Consider the following 25,231-nt stretch of genomic DNA (forward strand, 5'->3'; position numbering starts at 1 on the left):
CCGATCCATTGAAAGTGGGGAAATCCATCCGGATTAGAGGCTTGGAGAAGACGACATTAGGCCTGGCAGTAACCTGGCTGTAGGCACCGCCCCCAGGTGTGGAGAGGCTTGTACTAGTGGTCAATGAATGCATTAGCGGCTGAGTTCCGGTCACAGTGAATGGTGTCTGCGACTGGGTCACCGGTACTGAGAGAGAAGGTTGGCTTTGAACGTTGGGTGTGGTAAGCGGAGCAGGAAACTGGGAATCCCTAGCACCGGAAGGGGCTGCTTCAGGAGAAAGCATAGAGGAGACAAGATATGTTGAATCTCCAGTAGCTGTTGGTTGAATGGAAGAAAGAGGAGCAGGGCTGTGCGATCTACCCCCAGAAAAATCTTGGATGGTATGGATACCATGAGACACATGAGGAGGAAGGAGTGAATGGTGGGCTGGAATATCACCATAAGTAGCATGAGTGCCATAAGAAGCCAGGGAATGACCCTTAAATGAATGTTGTGGATGGAGAGGCCGGGAGACAGAAGCAAGACTGGCGCGCTTCAGGCCTTGTAGTTCTGCCTTCCATTTTTCATCTCTCCGTTGCAAGCACGCAACCAATTTCTCCTCAAATTGCTTCAGAGTTGAAATTGTACTTTGTTCTATGACATCTAGGCTCCTATCAATGTACTTCCTTATATTGGCTTCTCTGTTTAAAGCACTGTTAGCAGAATCAGTGAAATCTATTTCCAGGCTATTTAACCTATCGGTAATGGTAACTAATTCAGTGTTGATAGACGTTATAGCAGGTAGTGTGAGGTAAGAGGTGTTATTTTCCTCTGCGGTGCTTACGTCATTCTCCTCTGGGTCAGAGAGGTAAAGAGAACTAATTAATGAGGTCACTTCCCCAACAGGATTTCTTCTGGTGACCCATTCATCTCCCCTTGGCTGACTATTTGATTCTTCAGCATGCTCTCCAGGATTCGGGGTTGAGGCCCTGGTACTCCCATCTGCATCTTCTATCTCCTCTTGTGACTCTCCTAAATCCAAAAGGGGCAGTGCTCCCATTTCAGCCAGCTCCATTTTGTCTTATAGTTTGTAAATTTGACTACCCTGTTTAATGTTTTCCCAATACCAATTACATTTTTAAATGTTAAGGATGAATAATTCTGACTAAATAAAAAGCCTACTTAATGCAATTTGTTTTTCAATTATAAAGCAAAGATACTGCAATGGCAGATAATGAGGCCTAAATTCAAGACTCAGTACAACAGTTAAATGATAATGCAATGCACATACAGTGACATACTGTCTCAATATAGGGCTATTCAATAAAATAGTTCAACAGATAAATGCCTCATAGATACAAGAGACACAAAGACATCTCAATATATTCCGTGCAATTGTTCAACTCAAAATGAATGCAGGACGTCTAGAATAATGTTGACAGCAATGTTAGAAAAATAAACGAAATCAAAACAGCAATTCATCCCCGTACTGGCCACCATCTGTAACACTCTGCCTATTCTAATGTAAGACAAACGTTACTAAAAACCGCACAAGAGGTTCTTTAAGAGATGGATGAATTGCCGAAAATAAATAAAGCTCCGCCTTATTCGGAGTCACGCTAAATAACAAAGGGAACACCAAACTTAGATCATTGCGCGCGCATAAGGCCCTGTATTAGTCAACACAAATTATCACAATCATAATTACACACAAACCCCATACATTTCCCCAGCCCTTAGTCCACAAAATAAACTCAAAAAAGTCTAGCTCAACAGAGCAATGTCCATGCGCAACTCAGGCGCAGATCCGAGGAAGGAGGCCTGTACCTCGTAATTCCCACGGTGTGGTACAACGTGAGCCAAAAAAACCAAATAATCCAGCACACCGTCAAAAAAGGCAACAAGAGGAGCAATTGCACCCGCCGGGTATATCCACCACAAAAAAGGAACGAAAAAGTTCGGTCTCACCGGATCACAGGTAAATGAATCCCCCCAGATGAACGCTTCTTCTTCCTGACTCCCGCAAATGCCGTTCAGTGCTGTGTAATGATCTCCACACTCAGACGCGATCATATATTTTTTCTGCCGTCTGGAATGTTTTTACATTTCAATGGCTGCAACATTCAAATGCTGGCGCCACTCTCACGCACACACTTCCTACTCCAAACTTTGGAAGAAGGGGGCCGCCCCTAGTCAGACGCGCACCTCATATACACCGTCAGGTGCGCAACTATAGGTGCCATAGCAACAGAAAATAAAAGGAGCATTTTAAACGGACAGACCCCCCCACCTTATTATACATATACAGGTATTTGACAGACACCAAAGGCAATTTAGTACATACATTCAGTACTTTACATATACATCATATGTAATTTTAAAACCTTTGGGATCTTTTATATTTCTCATGTTGTAATATGATTCATTAATGTGACGGTGTCACAGTGTCTGTACACATATTTTCTGTTTCTGTGCTATGAATATTTACATCAGGAAATACGTCTGTTGTTACTTGGGTGTTCAAGGTATCGAAGTTGCGTTTCCGTCTACACCTGTGTAGTGGTTTGGTGTTTATGTTGGGTTCGTCTTCACATGGAATTGTTACGCTGATTCCAGTTACCTCAAAAGGTTTTTCAAAGGCATTCATTGAACTTGCAAGCCTGTTAATGTGCTGATTGTGCATATCCTCAAAAGTCTGAAAGAAACACACAATACTTTTTCCTCTTGAATGAACAAGGCCATCATTGCTGCGTGCGTGGGAATCAAAGACTGCGTAACCACTGGTGGCACAAGTACTTGTATGCATTGTCAAAAAACAGCTGTTATCTCCTATTAGGACCCTCTGCAGTGCTTCATAAAGGCTTATTGACATATCTGCCAACCCTGGATCATAATCATGAAGTTCTATTATGCCACTGAATGCTTGGCCAAAATTAATTGTAAAATCAACATGGCAAATCACTTACCAAAAGATGAGTATGATTTACCTGATTGCAGTTTTGCACTGATGTGTGAAGCTTGTTTCCATTCACAAGAATATTATCAACGTCACTAGATTGCCACGTGCACACATCTTTTAATTAATTCATCAAAATTGCTGTTAAACTGTTTGGCCCACATTGTACACCTGCATTTTATCCAAACATCACATGTCCTTGATGAAAAGATCCTTGTACATATCTTTTATTAAACTTTGGATACATGGTGTTGCATAACACAGCAGAAGGTATTGGTTCAATATTCTCAAAGTTGAGTTCAGAGCTCAGCTCACAGTGCAGTTCAGAGTTTTGTTCAAAGAATGTTTCAGACTGTTTGTCAAAGAATTGTGCATTGTTTTCACCATATGATATTTCATGATGAGAATCACCATAAGAACAGTGTGCTTGTGTCGCACACCTTACAGATTTAGGCAGAGGCGGTGTGGTGGCCTTTGAATGAGATTGCGGTCTTGTAGGTGTCTGGCAACTCGACAGAGGCACAGACTGTGAAAGAGAGTCACAGGGCCGAAAGACAGATGACTGAGATTTCGGAAGAGGAGGAAAATCAGAGTACATGAAGCTTGGGGTGGGGGATGAAGAAGAAGATGGGATATGACAAGGGGAAGAAGGGGGATCAGTGGATAGAGAAAAATCAGATAAGGCAGCATCAGTCTTCTCACTCCCTTTCGGCCTTGGTATCTGAAAAACAGGAAAACAATATCAAGAAACAATAACAACACATCTGGGTACTGTTCAGCGTCACTCGCTAAGCGGTTTAGCGAGCTAAATTCCAGGCTAAAAAAAGTAAACAACGCTTTAGCGGATTCGGCGTAGCAACTTTTGCTCAATTTCCATGGTAATTAATCGCTTAGCCCTAGCCTGCTCCAGGGCAGGCTAAGCAAAGTTTAGCTGGCTAAACTTGCCACACCCACGCCAAAAGGAGGGATCCCATTGACAAGGAGTCAGTTTGATTAGCGTAGGAAGAGTTCTTTGCGATCGCCAAGAAGATCCATTTTTCCATCATGATGAGTTCTTGTATGAGCGCTACCGATCCACCCGACAAGGAATAATTAATTTAGAAGACCTTCTTGAGTCATTTATTGCATACACCACCGTCAAACATTGAATTTCATCACTTTCTTGCGAGTGGTAGCCTTCATTTTTGTAATATCGGCGATGCGGAGAACAAAGCACTCATAATTATATGACAGTGGTAGCCTATAGTACAGTTGAGACATTGGTACAGTTGATAAACCCGAAATAACTTTCATGTGCAGCCTGAGACGTGATTTTTAGTTTGCACATGAATACTAACGTTTTCTTTGATCCCAGGAAATTTGAGCACATAACCCAAATAGATATTGGCTAAAGTTGTTTTACCTACTTTAACTTACATCATTGCAAACGTTTAGTTTTGCAAACGTGTCTAGTGTTTGTGCGGTAGTGAATGGTGGATGGTGGAGGTGGATGGTAAGGTGGGTGCATGATAAGAAGAGAGAAATAGACACAATTTCTTTTCATTGCTTAAATGTATTGAATCTCTTAATACATTCACATTTAGTCATTTAGCAGACGGTTTTATTCAAAGCGATACAATTCCTACGAGGGTGAGGGGAGTCGAACCAGTGATCTACAGCATGCAAGCCATATGCTAAACCCGCCGCACCATAGTACCATTCTGTTCAGGGAAAAGATGTCACGTATTATACATCTTATAGACAGTTTCTTATATTGCTGTGGTAGCCGCGGGAGTGTTGAATTTTGACATGATTATGGTCTTGAAATCTTCATAACGCGTTCATGATCATATCCTGCGTTATCGGTTATCTTTGAGTTTAGACCATTGTACCTTTCAAAAAAATCATGGTTTTGGGGATCGACCTTTCTGGCCTTTTGAAGCAAGACGTGCACGCGCAATTTAGCTGACGAGATAAATTAACTTGAGGTTAAAATAAATTAGCGCCCGTCGCCAGACCGGCTTGGCCTGTTCTCATTTAGCGAGCTAGTTAATCTCCAGTTGCGAGCTAAATTAATTATCTTAGCTTCAGTCGTACGCCGAACAGGGCCCTGCAGGACTAGTCTTCATAAAACAACATTGTTATGTTTCTGAAGTGTCCAAACTGCTATAAGCACTCAAAGCAATTTTGTTTTTCATATTGGTCATCAACAATACATGGTTCTTTACTATGGGGCAGAAAAAAGGTAAAAATATTTCATACACATGGTAGTGTTTAAATAAGTAACAACAACCTGAAGACAATTACATTTTAAACAATACAAAACAGAAACATTTGGAATGCAAAGTAGTGTCATAGTCTGTATTGTGTCCAATGTTAAGAAGAGTGCTCCACCAGCTGCATCGAAATACAATTTACACATGCAAAAAAACAAGCGTTAAGGAAATCAAGTGATGTCTCTGCACACAGTTTAATGACAAAGTGTAGTTTGTGTATTTTTATGGACTCTACAGTTGACATTAGAAAATACATCTGTAACCCCAACCCTTACTGCAGACATAAGTCAGTACCTGTTATGACCCTCTTTTCCTAACACAGAGGGAATGTCAATGCGTGACACATTAATTAGTTGTGTACCTAAAAGATGTTTATGTCATAAGAGAAAACAATATTAATTCAATTTTATATAGCGCTTTTCTAAACACTCAAAGACGCTTTACAAATGGCAAGCAAACAGGACAAGACAAGGCAAGCAAACAAGACAACACAACACAACACAACACAACACAACTGAAAAATAAGAAAGACAACAGATCAAACCAAAAAACAAACAGACAACCACAAGTTAGAAAAAAGAAAACGGGACATGTGAGTAGAGGAGGGGAGGGAGCAGGGGAAATTATCAGGTGAAGGCGAGGTTGAAAAGGTGAGTTTTGAGGGACTGTTTAAACAGTGTTATGTTGGGGGCCTGACGGATGTGGATGGGGAGGTCGTTCCAGAGGGAGGGAGTAGCAGCAGAGAAAGCCCTGTCACCCCAGGTCCGGCGCTTAGTCCTGATGGTCTTGAGAGTGGTTGCACTGGGGGACCTGAGGCAACGGGTAGGGGCGTGTAGGGGAGGAGGTCTTAGAAGTAGGGAGGGGCCAGGTTATTTAGGGCTTTGAAGGTGGTGAGCAGTATTTTGAAGATGATCCTGTGTTTGACCGGGGGCCAGTGAAGGTTTTGGAGGACCGGGGTGATGTGTTCATAACGGCGGGTGGAGGTGAGTAGACGAGCAGCAGAGTTCTGGACATATTGAAGTTTATTGAGGACAGAGGTTGGGGAGCCGTAAAAGATGCTGTTGCAGTGGTCCAGTCTGGAGGTTATGAGGCCATGAATGAGAGTTTGGGTGGTGGCAAAGGACAGGGAGGGTCGGAGGCGTGCAATGTTCTTGAGGTGGAAGAAGGCGGTTTTGGTGACGTGATTGGCGTGGGGTAAGAAAGAGAGGGTGGGATTTAGGATGACACCAAGGTTTACGGACCTGTGTGGAGGGGGTGATGATGGAGCCGTCAATGTTGAGGGAGAAAGACTGGGCTGAGTGGGTGAGGTGTTGAGGGCCGATTATAAGCATTTCTGATTTGTTGCGGTTGAGTTTCAGGAAATTTCTTGCATCCATGATTTTTTTTCAGCTAGACAGATGGTGAGAGTGGAGTGCTAAACAATACCAAACAAAAGCAAATGGCAAAAAATGTATCTAATGTAGTGAACACATGCACTAGGCAAGACTAAACATACATGGGGTGTCACCCATTCCTTCCCTCCTGTGTTACCAGAGGTTTGCTGTGTCATCAAGTGTATGTTGAACAGTTTACAAATTTCAAAATCCCCATGTGCAAGTGAACAAACAAAACACACTAACAAAGCACAATCTGTGTATCAACATGAACAAAATACCTAATGTAGTAAGGGAGTGCACTATGAAGCAAACCATTTTAACAAAATATTTACAACATTAACAATGATTTAAACGTGCAGTCTCTGTGAAAAACTGTAAAGAAGCAAATGTCTGCCCAAACACCAGACGACTGAGAATTTCATGTGAAACTACACAGCTGATTAGAAGAGGGCAGCTGATTGCCGGTCACAAAATTAGCACATAGGAAGAAAGTGGGGACAATAGAAAAGAAAAAACACACAACGACAACTATACAAACACTTACTAAAGTAGGAAAATTACACCTATGGATCTGTAACAATGAAATAATAATACAAAATGCTCATTCACATTAATTTTTCTCAATTAATCTTATTACTTATTTTCACAAGGAAGTCAAACCTTAACAGTGGCCTGTGCAGCGTTCATGTTCTTCGCTGCTGTCGATCGCTTGCTGGACCGTGGCATTTATTAATACATGACTCAGACAGTGACTGTAGCCATAAAAATTCATTTCCCTCATGCTATACAATTTACAAATGCACAAAAACAAGTGTAAGGACTAAAGAAGTGAGGTGTCTGCACACAGTTAAATGACAAAGTGTAGTTTGTGTACTTTTATGGACCCTACAGTTCACTTTAGAAAATACATCAGTAACCCCAACCCTTACTGCAAACATAACTCAGTACCTGTTATGACCCTATTTGGCTAACACAGAGGGAATGTCAATGTGTGACACATGAATTGATAATTGTGTACCTAAAAGACATGTTCATGTCACAATTGTCACAAGAGAAAAACAATGGAATGCTTAACAATACCAAAGAAAAGCAAATGGCAAAACATTTATCTGATGTAGTAAACACATGCATTAGGCAAGACTAAACATACATGGGGTGCCACTCATTCCTTCCCTCCTGCGTTACCAGAGGTTTGCTGTGTCATGGAGTGCATGTTGAACAGTTTACAAATTTTTTTGCAAGTGCACAAAAAATACTAACAAGGCACAATCTGTGTATCAACATGAACAAAATAACTGATACAAGGCATTACACTAGGAAACAAACCATTCTACCAAAATATTTACAACATTAACAATGATTTCAACTAGCAGTCTCTGTGAAAAACTGTACAGAAACAAATGTCTGGCCAAACGCCAGACGACTCTGTGAATTTCATGTGAAACTACACAGCTGATTGGAAGAGGGCAGCTGCTTGCCAGTCACAAGATTGGGAAACACCAACAACAACACCGTACCAATATGTAGCACATAGGAAGAAAGAGGGCACAATAGAAAAGAAAAAAAGACACAACCACAACTATACACACACTGACTAAATTAGGAAAATAACACACATGGGTGTGTAACCATGACGTGTTAAGAAAGCTCATTCACGTTCATTTTTCTAAATTTATCGTATTACTTAAACAAGCTGGTTGTGCTATTTTCACAAGGAAGTCAAACCTTGACAGTGGTCTGTGCAGCGCTCCTGTTCTTGGCTGCTGTTGATCGCTTGCTGGATCGTGGCATCTAAAAGCACATAAAAAAAAACACTATCAACCACTATATAATGTAACACACCACATGTGAAGAGGTTGGGTGTTGGCACAAGATTCATTTTGTTGTCACCATGGAATGTTGATAAGAACACAAAAGCAAGGCACGGGCATTTTTCATGTATTTTACTATAATAACTTGTCTATATGTTTGTTTGTCTGTGGTCTAAAACAACACAAATATACAAACTTTTAAAGTTTGTATAAAAACAGGAATACTTTACTGTCATCTCAGTTACACTATCAATGCTTGGCAATACAGTGACTTGCTTAAGTAAGTTTACCTTATCTAAGTGGGCAAAGACCATTTCTTTTCCACTTGGCCTAAAAAAAACACTTGTCCCAAACAAGCGGACAAACCGTAATAATGTCAACCGCTAAAAAAGATACTGCTCTGATCTATTGCCATTCCATACTGAATATTCTGTCAAGATCAAAAAATGTTGCGACATACCATGCTATTTCAGATGAAAGTTGTGTGGTAGCCTGGCTACACCAATGTGTAAACATTACAAAAACGGTGACTGCGATTGTTTGGCAGAACGCGTTAATTCACCGAACAAATACTTTCAAATTACTCTTCGGCCACTTGTTAGTCATGAAATCCATTCATATAGCTGTGAATCAATCAATTCCATTCATATAGCTGTGAATCAATCAATTCCATTCATATAGCTGTGAATCAATCAATATTAATACAACTTTAACTGTGATGTGTGAAATGAAACTAAAACACGTCATTTACTGTATAATCAACGGTAGCACATAACCGCTTGTCTATGGAGGACTGAAAGTGCCAAAATTCAATAAATAAATACACCATCAATAATTATTTAAATGTGTCATTAATTAATTTAAATTGGAATTAAATAAATAAATGTTTCAATAAATGTGTCATTAATTACTTCAAATTGGAATTAAATACATAAATGTTTCAATAAATGTGTCATTAATTTATTAAATACCAATTCATTTTATGTAAAAAAAAAAAACACATTTAATTATTTCACTATTAAATAAATTATGTCATGGTCCTGTGTTGCAGCGCATCAATAATTTATTTTATCTGTCAAACTCACCCATCAAAGTCAGTGGGCGGGGCTAACGCTGATTTAGTCTGATCCATTGCTTTAGTCTGAAGTGCCTGGAGAGAGACATTTTTCCACCGGTTCCAGCACCAAAACTTAACGTTATGGAATCTTGTGACATGTTACTTTGGTTAAAATTGTGAGTTATTCACGAGTGGTCTTCTTCCAGCGAGAACGCAAATTCATTTCGATAAAACTTAAATTTTGTTTAACTTTTTAATACCATGGACCTAAAGTTAAAGTTCTGTTTACTTGATCACTTTAGACTAGAGTTTTTGAGATGCTCCATGGACCAGCTCAGCAGTAGTTAATTCCTCTGAAATAAACCTTTCAGCATATTCACACCTATTTGCCTTGAGAAGTTTCTTGAGAACTCTTAGAATTTTCCACGACATATAAAAGTTCTGTTTACTTGGCCATGGCTTTCTATATTTTCTCACGTAGATCAGACGAGTGGCAATGCAGTTCATGACGGGAGTTGACTAGCTACTTAACAACTGTAGCAGTAACCTACAGCAGCTAGTGCTAGTTACTACACGAACGTGCTTAGTCAAGAGCTTCTTTTTTTTCAAGTGGCAAGTCTTCTACAGTACACACAATACAAAACCAGCACTACATCACGGTCTCAGTTAATGATGCAACTACGGGTTTTCTACGAGCAGGCAATGCAGCTCATGATGGGAGTTGACTAGCATAGTACCTCACGACAGCTAGCAGCTAGCTGCTACAAGAACTTGCTTAGTCAACTGTTAATATCAAGTGTAATATCACACAAAAACAACAAGCCAGATTGAAAGAGATAATGTATACAAAGCAGACAAACCAACACATTTTGATGGATGAAAGCCCTCTTTATTATTTGTAATGTGTTTGTTATTAGGTCTGTTGTCCTATTGAACCCTGTCCTTTTGAATCCAACTCTCCTCGTATTTCCCCATACATTTTAGCTTTCCTTACTGACTTTTCAATTTTGTTTTGCATTTCTGTTGATGGCTAAATTGCTTTCGAGGTATTTAATCCATGGTCCACTACTGGATCGATTTTCCGTTTTCTTCATCTCGCACGCTCTGGATTTTTAGCGTTTAAGAAAAAGTTTTGTTTGACACAGCGTTTAGGAATGAGGCCTGCGTCAATCCAAATATCTTGAATCGGTAAGCCTTGACTTGATGTGCAGGGTAACCAATCAGGTTTTAGGAATCCGCCCACTGACTTTGATGGGTGAGTTTGACAGGTAAAATAAATTATTGATGCGCTGCAACACAGGACCATGACATAATTAATTAAATAGTGAAATAATTAAATGTGTTTTTTGACATAAAATGAATTTGTATTTAATTAATTAATGACACATTTAATGAAACATTTATGTATTTATTTCCAATTTGAATTAATTAATGACACATTTAATAAAACATTTATGTATTTAATTCCCATTTTAATTAATTAATGACACATTTAAATAATTATTGATGGTGTATTTATTTATTGAATTTTGGCACTTTCAATCCTCCATACTTGTCAACATTCCACATTCAATTTAAACTAACTACGTCAAGATCTAGATTTGTCACTGCCATAAACCCTGAGATAGAGCAGTTGCCCCCCATGGATAGAGAACCTCGACTTTAGCCAATATCGGGTTTATGCCATCATGTAAACGTACTGAATGCTCAAGACACATCATCACTTGCCTATAACCAACTGAAAACAATAATTACCACGAGCATTAGTAACTATAAAACATCGCACACCAATTTACACACATCTGTTGCAGCCAATGTAACCAAACACTAATGCAAATAAATGTACTTATGGTAACTACCAACCGCATGTCCAAAGATTATCTCTGTTTTGCAAGATATTAATTATAGGCTTACATCCACAACACGATACGGAACCACAAAGCGATGCTGGAAGATGTCAATAAAACACTTACTTTTTATTCATCAACGCAGACGAACTGTGTCAAAGTTCTATCCTTTGGTTAAATCACTTTCTGAAAACAATTCATCACATATCTAGCTATCGCCTCTCTTTATTGCCTTCTAGTCGAGCCCTGCAACTATGCTAATATTTAAAGCTTACACAATTACCTGTGCAAACACATGAACATCAAAGCATGAATGGGGCCGAACTTTTCTGTCCAAGCCCGATCAGCGTCCAACAGAGTAATAACCAAGCCCGTCCCAAGTCCGCCAGCCACTCAAATATGATCTTCCCAACACAATTCTTCACACATCTAGCTATCGCCTCTCTTTATTGCCTTCTAGTCGAGCCCTGCAAGACTATGATAATATTTAAAGCTTACACAATTACCTATGCAAACACATGAAATTGCAGTATGGATGGGGCCGAATTTCTCTGTCCAAGCCCGACCACCGTCCAACATAGTAATAACCGAACCCGGCCCAAGTCCGCCAGCCACTCAAATATTATCTTCCGAACCGAGCCCCAGGGAATCCATTTCTCAACTGTTTACACTAATGCCAAATTTACGTATGGCTTTATGAAACTCAGGCAACCAATAAATGCTCACTCACACAAACAAGATCTGTTAAACGCACAAGCGTGCACAAAAACGCCAGTTGGCCACCTCGTGCTGGGTTTCTGAGGCATGCCTGGACATGCCTCTCAGCCCCTCTCTCACCTATATAAAGACAACCCTTCAGCACGTAAAGGGTGGGTATGGTACAGCAACAGAGAGATTATAGTTTGGATGTTGCGAAGGGAGCCAAAAACGTATGTGCTGTACAAGTGTGTCAAGAATACAGTCGCCATTTATTTACTAACCAGCAACAGACGGGAAGGAAAGAAATTAACCGCGAAGTTACAAACATGTAATACTCCACTGCTATCTCCGACTACGGCTAGACGCCAGGAAACTTTAACAAACGGAATTAAATAGCCTACACATTACACACGCCATCACCAAGTGAGAACAATAATTACTACGAACAATAGTAACAATAACATCTCACATGAATTTACACACATCTGTCACAGCCAATTTAACCAACCAATACCGCAAATACATGTGCTCACAGTAACTACTAACCGCATGTCGAAAGACTGTCTGTGCTAGCTAGCTAGCTACCATTTCGACCAAAAACACGTGCGCTGTAAGAACTACCGCAAATAAATGTGCTCACAGTAACTACTAATCGCGTGTCGAAAGACTGTCTATGCTAGCTAGCTACCATTTCGACCAAAAACACGTGCGCTGTAAGAACAGTCACAAAAAAATACTTGGAATGCAGAAATTTAAACAACACAATGAGCTACATGACGAACAAATAACCCATCCGTACAGGCACATACGTTACATTAACTTCATACGCCAAAATGTCAAAAAAGTCTAAATGTTTTATAGCTTGCTATGCTAAAATACATAGCCTATTGCTTACGAACACACATGAATTCAGTACCTCAACTTTACACAGTAACCAAGAATACAAACACAATACAATCGTATTGAATTTATCATACGAATTAAACAGTAGTAGGTATTCTTCCATTGCTTCAATGTAAACGAGAACCTTCTGGACTAAAACATGTTCCTCTCTCAGTGACAAAATGGATCTAACTTTCTGTTCACCTTCCAGCGTTGTCATGGGTACCATGTGACGTCACTGTGTCTACACCACGCGGAGCAAAGGCACACATTCCTTTGAAAATTACCCTAGCTATTTGTCAAGCATGCGTATTTCAAATATTCACCAAAAATCTACTTTACATCTTACAGTCAACTTTTTTTCAGATTTGTGTTATGAACATTCTCAAGAGTCTTCATATGAACTTGTCATTGAATCAGAGTATCACTTTTTGACCTGCGGATGTGTAAAGCATTATTTTAGCGTTAACAATGTATCCAATTTGCTTTATGTCAATCATTCTCAAAGATTATCTGAGATATGACTTCACTTCCTGTTTTGGACGCTTTTCTGCTGAATTTGAGTGGTTGTACCGGACAAACGGTTGTGAGGATCAAAATTCTGTTTGAAAACTGTTGTGAGGCTAGGTCTGAAGAACATCTCTGGTGATTTTGAAAAAGATTTGCCAAAAATTGTAGGAGGAGTAGGCTTTCAAAGGTTTTTGATAAAACCGGAAATTGCGGAAAATCTATAAACCGGAAATTGACGCCATAGGGTGGGTTTAATTTGTCTTGATCCAGGGAATCTAATGGTGGTGATATTTGAAAATCGGTCATACGGTTCAAAAGTTGCGTGTGTTAACACAAGTCCAACTTTGGCCTGTTGGTGGCGCTAGAGTGGTGTAATGAGAGCCATGAAACTGGGTGTGAATGAAGAAGGGACTGTCCTTAATGAGTGTGCCAAAATTCACAAAAAGTAACTTTATGGTTCTAGGCGCTGCCATTGACTCCCATGGTACAAGAATTCAAATAATAATACCCACAATAACAATAGGTTACCTCCTTACGGAGGAAACCTAAATATAGCTGCAAGCAGCGATGTGGTGGCCAAGCTGGTCAGATGACCCTGATATACTTAGCAGAGGCTGGATTCGAACCGATGACCCACACCAATCACCAACTCACTTACCTGGTGAGCTATTGTCGGTGATGAAATTCTCAGAGTTCAGTTACTGTGAAAAAAAAAAGTTTTTTTTCCTGTGGCAATGGTTGTCAAATTTGGACCAAGTTTAAACAGCTGTAATTCAGTCCTATTTTGACAAGTCGAGGTGATTGTGGTCTGAAGATAATCTGTGCCAAATTTGATGAATATTTGTTATTCACCAAAAACCTTATATTCATTCATTCAAAATGGCAGCCACATCAATTTGATTGACTGTAACTAACAAACAGTTGCGAAAATCAAAACGCCAAGGGATAACTTTTGTGAGGCTTGGTCTGAACCAATTTTGAAGAAGATTCGACAAAAATTGTAGAAGGTGTTGCGAAAAAATGCTTTTCCTTAAAATTCAAAATAGCGGAGAATCTATATACAGCCGCGGAAAAAATTAAGAGACCACTTCAAAATTATCAGTTTCTCTGGTTTTACTATTTATTGGTATGTGTTAAAGTAAAATGTACATTTTAGTTTTATTCTATAACCTACTGGCAACATTCCTACCAAATTTCAAATAAAAATATTGTCATTTAGATCATTTATTTGCAGAAAAATGACAATTGGTCAAAATAGCAAAAAAGATGCAGTGTCTTCAGATCTCGAATAATGCAAAGAAAACAAGCTCATATTCATTTTTAAACTACACAATACTAATGCTTTAACTTAGGAAGAGTTCAGAAATCAATATTTGGTGGAATAACCTTGATTTAAAATCACAACTTTCATGTGTCTTGGCATGCTCTCCACCAGCAGGACCCTTCTCAGAGTTGGGGAACATTGTCAGAGCAAAAGGAAGCAAGTTTTTCTTCCGGGACAACGTTGTACTTTGCCTGGCTGTAAAAGACCATAAGGATTGAACCAAAGCCGACTGGAGGGTCTCCTAGTTCTCCTTTTGCTCTGACAATGTTCCCCAACTCTGAGAAGTGTTTTTTCCAGCAGGGCAATGCTCCATGCCACACAGCCAGGCCAGTAAAGGTGTGGATGGAGTATCACCAGATCAGGACCCTGTCATGGCCAGCCCAATTTCGAGACCTGAATCCCATAAAAAAAACTCTGAAATGTGATCAAGAGGAAGATGGATGGTCACAAGCCATGAAAAGAAGCCGAGCTGCTGGAATTCTTGCGCCAGGAGTAGCATAAAGTCACCCAACGGCAATGTGAAAGACTGGTGGAGAGCATGCCAAGACACATGAAAGTTGTGATTTTAAATCAAGGTTATTCCACCAAATATTGATTTCTGATTCAATGGTTCAATCCTTATGGTCTTTTACAGCCAGGCAAAGTACAACGTTGTCCCGGAAGAAAAACTTGCTTCCTTTTGCTCTGACAATGTTCCCCAACTCTGAGAAGGGTCCTGCTGGTGGAGAGCATGCCAAGACACATGAAAGTTGTGATTTTAAATCAAGGTTATTCCACCAAATATTGATTTCTGAACTCTTCCTAAGTTAAAGCATTAGTATTGTGTAGTTTAAAAATGAATATGAGCTTGTTTTCTTTGCATTATTCAAGATCTGAAGACACTGCATCTTTTTTGCTATTTTGACCAATTGTCATTTTTCTGCAAATAAATTATCTAAATGACAATATTTTTATTTGAAATTTGGTAGGAATGTTGCCAGTAGGTTATAGAATAAAACAAAAATGTACATTTTACTTTAACACATACCAATAAATAGTAAAACCAGAGAAACTGATAATTTTGAAGTGGTCTCTTAATTTTTTCCGCGGCTGTATATATATAATTGATCTCTCTTATTTGACGAAGCAGTGAGTTAGCTGTCTTTCAATGTCTCTTGTTGAATGATCTCACATGTTTATGGTGGTATGTGTTTAAAAGTTTTAACTTAGGCTATGTGTAATGTTCCTAACTTATATATTATTATTTCACCTTAATGTTCTTGAGATTTGTTTCTGGCATGTAATTATACAGAGTCAGGCTTACTCTGATAACAGTCATTAAGAGTCGTTAACAGTCGATAAGCAACTTGGGCCATGGTTGCCACTAGTGGGGATCGAACCTGTGACTTTCAGGTTTTTGAAAGGGGATGATAAACAAATGCGGTCTGTTTTTTTTTTTTTTTTGCCATACTGAGTCTTTTCATTTAGCTCACTCTTTTGACAGAAACATACCTTGATTCGATTGAAATTCTACGTTAACCCTTCGTATTTGTGTGAGAAAAGTATATCGCTCGAGTCCAGACAGTTTTATTCTTGGTCATTAGTTTAATATTCTTCCTTTGGGGTTCCATATTAAGCAGGAGTGGATTAAAAAAAAATAAACATCACAGAAACGTACCAAATCTGTTGGTGGCGGCCATTTGTAAACTAAGAGCAGATGCAACAAGGTAACTTTATCCATCAACGTCAACAGTAAATAGTCTTCATATAGCGATCAAACACATTCCCAATCGCTTGTGCGCGCTTAAATAGATTACAATGAACCGAGCTTCCTTATTGGTTTCTGTGTCGTTGCAGCTATAATATCGACCAATCAGCGCAAGCATATCACGTCTGTCAATGCCAACAACAATGGTGGCCTCCGTGTTGGAAAGCAGGAGGCAAAATCATGACATATTTTTGCTTATTTCTCGAGGTACCGCAAATATTCTATTCATTGAATAATTCGTTTGAATGAGTCATTATATTAGATTATTTTCGTATTAATACGGATCAATTCGTACGAGTTGGCATTACTGCCAGGTGTCCTCTAGGAGTCGCCACTGATAAGAGGTGATACTATATAAAAAATAAAAAGCATTTGAGAATGTGTAAAAAAAAAAAATAGATATATGTATTTTGTCTTTTGTCTAATCCTAATAAGCAGCTTCTGGTTGATATGTTGCGTCTTCTTTAAGTTAGTAAACATTTGACTAACTTTAACTTCAGATGGTAGTAGTTAACCCTAATCCAACCCTAGATTAAGATATGTGGAATAATTGGGCAAGGCAATTTATCTAACAATTGTTTTAAAGTGAAATCAATTTTTGCTAATTTTCAAGTTTAATCAACTTATTTATTTTTTTAGGCAGTTGGTTTCCTAATTTTTTTAAGTAAATTTAACTCATCCAAGGTAACAGTGTACACTGTGTCAGAATGTAGTGATTTAAGAAGTGAATCTCTGTACGAATACACATGTGAAATGTACTTTCACATCACTATGTGTCAATAATGCACATAAACACAGTCCATTGAGAGCAAATCAAACTTACACATAGAAATAAGAAAACCTACCTGAAATAAGCACAAACATCTGCAAAACAACCACCCCTTTCAGTTTCCACACTGTTTCATTCTTTCTCCTGTTCTCTCCATCTTTGAACTTTGAACTCAGTCTTTACACTCCTCCCTCTCCTTCATGTATGCCTTCATGGTCCTTGTCTTGTAAATATGTAATGCCTCTCTATGCATATATTGAATTGCAAATGTTCAAATATTTATATTGATTTAGATGTTTTTGTTTTGCATGTACTGGTATTTCCTTTAATCTAGTTAATTAAAGATGTGTTCCTGTAGGTTACTTTTAATGAAAATAAAAAGAAATTCTGTCAGTGAGAAGGACACTCTTTTGAGGCTCGAGCTCCTGTCCCCAAAAATGTGTGTGCATGGCCCTGACATTCACATACTCACACACGGACGGACATAGTAACATATACACAATTGTATATATATACAAAAGAGTACTAACCATCGTCTAGACTTAGGTTTCTGGGTTGCTGTTTGTGGCGGCTTCTCTGCTTCAGTAACAGCCATAACAATGTTAGGTTTAAACCCAGAGATGTCAACAGTATGGACAGCATACCATATCCAGATGTCGCTGAAGTACAAAACACATCACACAGAGATAACAAAGGTCATGAGTGTGTTGGGAGATATTCAAAACTGCTGCAAGTGCCCTGCAACAGAGTCATTGCAAAACCACTTCCTCTTCTGTTAAGACGTTTGCTCACCATCTCACCATTCGCCTTAAAGTCACAGGAGCTCTGATAGAGTGTTTCAGACAGAGGTTAAATAGATACAGTGGGGGAAAAAAAGTATTTGAAGTTTGCCATCTTGCAAAGAAATGTGTGATCTATAATTGTAATGGTAGGTCTATTTTAACAATCAGAGTCAGAATATCAACAAAAACATCCAGAAAACTGCATTTGATAACAGTCATTAATTGATTGGCATTTGTTGCGGCAAATAAGTATTTGAACCCCTAGCAAAACATGACTTAGTACTTGGTGGACAAACCCTTGTTGGCAAGCACACACGTCAGACTGTTCTTCTTGTTGGTAACCAGGTTAACACACATCTGAGGAGGGATTTTGGTCCACTCCTCTTTGCAGATCCTCTCCAAATCCTTTAAGGTTACGTTTTCAATGGGAGGGAATGAGGTTCAAGCGCAATATTCCATGGTACATGGCCCTATCCATAATCCCCTCGATGCGGTGGAGTCGTCCTGTACCCTTGGCAGAGAAACAACCCCAGAGCATAATGTTTCCACCTCCATGCTTGACGGTGGGGATGATGTTCTTGGGGTCATATTCAGCATTCTTCCCCCTCCAAACGCGGCAAGTCGAGTTGATGCTTAATGTCGAGCTTGATTTTGGTCTCACCTGACCACATCCTGTCTCCCAATCCTTCTTAGAATCATTCAAGTGTTTATTGGCAAACTTCAGACGGCCCTGTACATGTGCTTCCTTGAGCAGGGGGACCTTGCGAGCGCTGCAGGACTGCAAACCATTACGACGCAGTGTGTTGCCAATGGTTTTCTTGGTGACTGGGGTCCCAGCTGCCTTGAGATAATTCACAAGCTCCCCCTGTGTAGTTCTGGGGTTATCCCGCACGTTTTGGATGCGGGATGCGGTATACTGCACAAGGCGAGATCTTGCCTGGAACCCCAGACCTAGGGCGATTGACAGTTGTTTGGTGTTGCTTCCATTTGCTTTTAATTCACTGCATGAAATGTGGGATTTACGACAGTCGCCGACCCTGTGTATTGCCATGGAAGCGCAACTGGTGTGAAAGGCCCCCCCTTCCCTTTGCCCAGCTGGCTGAGGTTTTCATATGTTAATTGAATTGACCTGGATTGAAAACAACGCCACCCCCCGATACTTTGGGCGTTAAAAAGAGCGCTAAAACTAGCCGCAAGAGCGTAGCCCTTTATATGTTGGTGCCACCAAAAAAACGTACTGAAACGTGTATGAAAGATTCCATCCTCTACCAGTCTTACTACCGTGGAAAATAGAAGCCAGGCGGCAATATGTGAGATAATTCGATAAGAGATATTGAAAGACAGCTAACTCACTGCTTCGTCAAATAAGACAGATCAACTATATATATATATATATATATATATATATGGAAACCACTTACAGATTCCGATTAGCTAAGTTTGCTTCTGGATGGAAAGATGTTATCTTTCCCCATCCCACCAAGCCATTTTTTGGGGGGGATTTCTAGCATAACCTGCGATCTACCGTGGAAAATAGAAGCCAGGCGATTTTCTATCAGTTCTCACCACACAACGACGTCTCATCTTTGCTCCTTGAATGTCGATATGTAATGGTATGGTGTTATTGGAACTTACTACGTGTAAAAAAGACTAGAAATTAAACATTTATTATTCGAGTCTCAAGCCTCTAATGTTGCCTCTGGCGCCTTTAAGTGAACATAATTAAAACTTCACATAAGTCCACTAAACAAGTCCCACTTAAACTAACTATAACTAGATCAGAAGCTCCAGTAACATAAGAGAAATACCCCAGGAGGGGGGAATGATATGATAAACCAGTGACTTGATCGCACCGACGCGCGGAAATCTGTACCAGCACGGTGGCTCAGCGGCTAGAGCACAGCACCATAAACCTGAAGAGCTCAGGTTCGATGCTCGCGCAAGAATTCAAAAACTACCTGTGTTTAAATACTCACGAGTGGCAAACATGTCCTAAGTTGCGAAATGACTACCCCAGTATCAGAGTAAGCCCGACTCTGTATAATTACATGCCAAAAGTGAATCTCAAGAACATTAGAGAGGAAGCTCTGGAATATGAGTGGAACAGCATTGAAAGCAAATTGTGATCCTCCACCTCTGAAAACGAAAGGCAAATCAAGAATTGTGGCAACCCCGGAGCAAAACCCTAAAGACAGAATATCAATTAGTATTATCTAAGTATTATCAAGTCAATTATTCATTTCGTTTTTATGGGGCAATAGCTGTAAATGGGAAGGGATACGTTTTTGTCAGTTGAAAGCTGACCAATAGACAGAATCTCATTCATAGACAGAATCTCATTCCGTCTCATCACAAGAGGTTTTAATTCAAATCCTTGTCGTTTTCAACCAATGGCTGCAGCAGGGTGTGTGAGGCTAGACTGCTGACAGTCAATATGCTAATATAGGTGGTGGGCCGAAGCCTCGTATCTGTTCAACTTTGAAATTACATTTTGGAGGACCTCAATTTTTAAAGTTTGGATGATCATATCATTTCTAAAGATAAACCGGTTGTTGCAACTATGTACACCATCACTCACGAATGAAAAAGACGGTTTAGAAAACAAACATGTTTTGAAACGGTCTAATACTGATCAAATTATTACTTACAGCACGTCTCAGTTTCAAAGTGTTGGAGCTGTCGCGGCAGCAGTGAAATGTCAATAGCTGATTAATCGGGGAAACGAGTGTCAATATGGCTGCATCTGATTGGTTAATAATGTTCTTACGCCAGTTTAACGTTGTGTTATTGGTACGACTGATTTAGTAGACAACTGCGTTTGCCAGCGAGTTTTACAAAACTTTACACTATGAGTTTGACAAAATGAAACAGACTGTTTACTGGCAACAACTGGTTTATCTTTAGAAATGATATGATCATCCAAACTTTAAAAATTGAGGTCCTCCAAAATTAAATTTCAGCGAGAGGTGAGAATGCTAAACACATCGCCCCGCCCCGCCCCGCCCCGCCCCGCCCTGCCCTGCCCTGCCTCCCCTCGCGCATTCCTTCCCGGGAATTTTCGTTCATATGCGGCAAACGGATATTTCGGGGGAATGTCCGCGATCGATCAGGAATGCTGATCATTCACTGCTGTATCACAGCGTGTACGGGCCCGATAATCTTGGTTTTCGTGCAGTGATTGCACCAACAGTTGTCTGCTCTCACCCAGCAGCTTGCCGATGGTTTTGTAGCCCTTTCCAGCCTTGTGCAGGTCTACAATCTAATCTCTGACGTCCTTATGGTGGTGAGGTTGAAGGCGTGTAGTATGATTCTTTGGACAGGTTTCTTTTATACATGTCACCAGTTGAGATCAGGTGTACCTTGTTAGGCCTAACGGGGACTTATCTGTGTGGCTGTTGGAGTCAGAATTCTTGCTGTTTGGTAGGGGTTCAAATACTTATTTGCCGCAACAAATGCAAATAAATAAAGTTTCTCACTGTGAAAATAGACCTACCATTACATTTAAAGATCACGCATTTCTTTGCAAGTGGCCAAAGTTGCGAAATCGACAGGGGGTCAAATACTTATTTTCCCCACTGTTTGTATGATGAAAAAAGTAGTTTTTGTAACACTGAAGCATGTAAATCTATTCTAAGAGACCAAAATTAAATTATGATGCATAATGGGTCCTCTTTAAACAGACAAAAGAGTAAGCTATGGGGGGCTTTCTATAGTCCTTCCTATGCAGGTCTTCACCTGGGTACATGGTAAGAAGACCTTGTGTTAAACCATGACAGAAACATCTTTTTGAAGTACATCTGGTGGGTACTGTAAATTGATTATGATCCATCTGTTTTGGTCTTGTTCAGAAACAGAGCTACCGGGTTTGAACTATATTAACCCCAACATCAAGTTGTCTCTGGAGTACACCAGAGAGAGCGTACATTTTTTAGATCTTATGAGGACACTTTATATCTTATCTTTAAATCGAGGGATTTTGTTTATAGGAGAGCAACAAAGAAGAAGCTTCAATACCAGTTGGCTAAAAGGGAACATGAAATATCTCAAACGAGTGGAGAATTTGTGACCAAGAGTTTGATGCCGAATCTAAAGACATGGTATCACGCCTTTAGGAATGGGGATATAAAAACACTAAACGGCCAAAAACATCACTAACACTCTGGCTTAGTGACCTGATGTTATTCCTAAAATTAGAACAAATAAGAGGATCATCTAAATCACTAAATCATTCCTGAAAATCTGGATCCCCTGATGTTGTACATAAGAGTCTCCCATCAGATGAAGAGAGTCAATGGTAAAGCAGTTGACCTGACTGTTTTGCCCACTACACAAATGTATTATCCTCCCGCTCTTAGTAGTGGGGGTAGTATGTGTTGGGGTGGGATGGATAACTTAATGTATCTTGAGTGAATGTTAAAACATTACAGAGCCATTCTTGATTTAAAAAATATGATAACAAAAAGAGAGTGTCTTGGAGTTGTTTGACTGCGATTGAGAGGTACTTACCACTAAATTGTTCTGAGGTGTGAGAGGGTTGGGAAGGCGTTGGGGACGTTGTACTATCTGTGATGGCTAATACAAACATCGATAAACACATCATATTAACCCTCTACAATCACAAACGTGAAGTCTTCAGAACTATTAACAATAAAACAATATGTAATGCCTTTCTAGCTCATGATTTTGTAGTAGCAAGCTAAGAAAACTAATACTAATGAAACAATGCTACAAAAATGCAACCAAGCCTCCAGTCAGTCCTGGAACAGTTCTGAGGCCATGGCGCAAACACACACACAAACACTGGAACATTATTTTTTCTCTTTAATCAGCCTGTAACTGCTGAAAATGTTCAAAAAGAACTGACACACAAACCTCACAAACAACCTCTTCCCTGCAGCTAGATTGGATCATGTGGCGAAGAGCAAAGAGTTGGGCTGGTTAGATGGACATTGACGGCCTTTTTGTTAGTTTCCACAAACTTGCTGAACATTTTTAAACATTAAACCTATTCCGATACTGTCCAGTCCGACCTTTAGTTCAACCATCCCCCATCTTACCAGCAATTTTCAGTTTTGGATATTGCCTTAAAACTAGGGCTGTGAAACGATTTACATTTTTAATCAAATTAATCACAGGTTTCTGTGGGTTAATCATGATTAATCACATATTTTTCTCTGTATATTTTTGTGAGAAAAAGATGTATGACAAAAGACTAGGGTGACCAGACGTCCGGATTTAGGCCGGACAGTCCGGATTTTCAATGCCCTGTCCGGCGCAGCATCAAGCAGGACGCATATTTGTCCTCCTTTTTGGAGTTGCACTGGGCCTAAAGAACCGCGCTCTAGAATATTTTGCTGGAACACAGTCTAACACATGATTTGCTTAAAGCGGTGTCTGATTAATATCTGATAGGCTTCATGTAAATTCTAACCCTATATCATTGGTTAAAAACGTAAACAAGGCTCCATGTGCTGGCTACGTCATACATATGCTGCTGGCTACATTGACTTAACACACATAGAAGAAACATGCCTAAACGCCAGACGTCTTTCAATCCAGAGTGGGCAAAAGAACACGACTTTATATCAAAAAGCAGTCGAGACTCCTTGCATGGCTTCTGCACTTACTGTCGCTGTGACTTTGACATAAGCAGTCAAGGTAAATGCGCACAAACTTTCCTCTTCTTTCTCGTGCCAGCTCTGCTACTGCGAGTGGACGTGCTTTCAATGTATCATGCTAGCATACACTTAACGTTGTGTTGCCGTGTGCGTTACTGACAATGTAAGTGTAATTCATGTATCTGCTAGCTTTACTTTCTTTATATTAATGGTTACAAGCAATAGCTGCTATAACTAGTCATTTCTTGCATACTTGTTCTAGACTGTGTATATGACGCTAATACGGAGATCCATTTGTTTTGATATTGCTGGTAGCTTAGAGTTCAGACTGCCAGGCCATTTGTGGTCTTAAAGTGCCACCTTGTGGTATAGTAATGTAACAGCATTGCAATTACAGTGTTGCTGATACACTGATATGCATAATAGTGAATTATATAATACATGATTCATAACTGATAGGTAATTGTGTATATTGTTCAGATATTTATATATTTACGTATATTAGTACAGATTGGGAGTTATGAATATTTGTTATATTCTGTATTTCTTTATTCTACAGAAACCACACAAACAAACAAATACTTCTTTTAATGTATGATTATTTCACTGCAAGCACTTAATCAACCCGCTAGAGGTTAAACACAAATAAACCTGTTTCTACTACACCTGAAGGTTGTGGCTACTCTCCGACCGGAGTACGTAGTTAGATAAGGGCAAACCAGTGTGTAACGCATACGGACTTCACATACATCATATATCAATTACACAAGTTTTATTGTAGAGGGGAGCACGCCAGAGTCCTAGGTAATTATTCACAGCACCACGAAATTCCGTGATTCCGAAATTTCGTGTTCCGAAATTCCGCATAGTGTCCTCCTTTTTGGTGTTATGGATATGGTCACCCTAGTTGGGGATGGTTGTCTCATAGCTTGCGGGGTTGGTTGTCACATGTGACAACCAACACCGCAAGTATTAGAATTTTTTTTTTTCAACTGAGGATGGGCAGAGAGTGATATCTTTTGTGTCTTTGTTGGTAGAATGGTCAGGAACTTCAAGAGAAAGACAGACAGGGGCAGCACACCAGCTGACATTATGCTTTTGGCTGTGAGGCAGGTGAAACTAGAAGGGAAAAGCAGACGTAGAACAGCTAAAGAATTCGCCATTAACTACAGGACATTGACACGTTACTGTCAGACAATGTCAAGTAATGACATCTATGGTGGAGCTATATCAATTACACAAGTTGTATTGTAGAGGGGAGCACGCCAGAGTCCTATGTAATTATTCACAGCACCACGAAATTCCGTGATTCCGAAATTTCGTGTTCCGAAATTCCGCATAGTGTCCTCCTTTTTGGTGTTATGGATATGGTCACCCTACAAAAGACGGATATATACATTTAAAATGTTTTCTTTTTTGTATTCAAAGCAGTAATCTTTGCTATTCCATATTGGACATCAATACATCTAAAATAGTGATCCTTATGTAATGATATGGCTTTGTATCAAGTCACCGGTTATTACTCTCAGGTTGTGCCTTATGCATTCCTTGGGATTCTCTGGAGCAGGTTGCCCTTTCACAAAATGCTACAAAGAATACAATTTAAAAAAGTGAATAAT

General features: G+C 39.7%; 1 protein-coding gene across 2 annotated transcripts in view; it reads right to left on the reverse strand.

The window, feature by feature from the left end:
* Nucleotides 1-3,393: 3,393 nt before the first annotated feature.
* Nucleotides 3,394-25,231, reverse strand: part of LOC308379280 (uncharacterized protein) — a 70,444-nt gene continuing 48,606 nt past the window's right edge. For both annotated transcript variants that reach the window (XM_080856359.1, XM_080856358.1), the window contains 4 exons: nt 22,501-22,566; nt 17,743-17,871; nt 8,292-8,357; nt 3,394-3,656 (listed from right to left, as the gene is read on the reverse strand). In XM_080856359.1, coding sequence (XP_080712485.1) covers nt 3,634-3,656; nt 8,292-8,357; nt 17,743-17,871; nt 22,501-22,566 — 284 coding nt within the window. In that variant the 3' untranslated portion in view covers nt 3,394-3,633. The remainder of the gene's footprint in view (nt 3,657-8,291; nt 8,358-17,742; nt 17,872-22,500; nt 22,567-25,231) is intronic.

This window comes from Sprattus sprattus (genome assembly GCF_963457725.1).
Source record: "Sprattus sprattus genome assembly, chromosome: 18".
Classification (NCBI taxonomy): domain Eukaryota; kingdom Metazoa; phylum Chordata; class Actinopteri; order Clupeiformes; family Clupeidae; genus Sprattus; species Sprattus sprattus.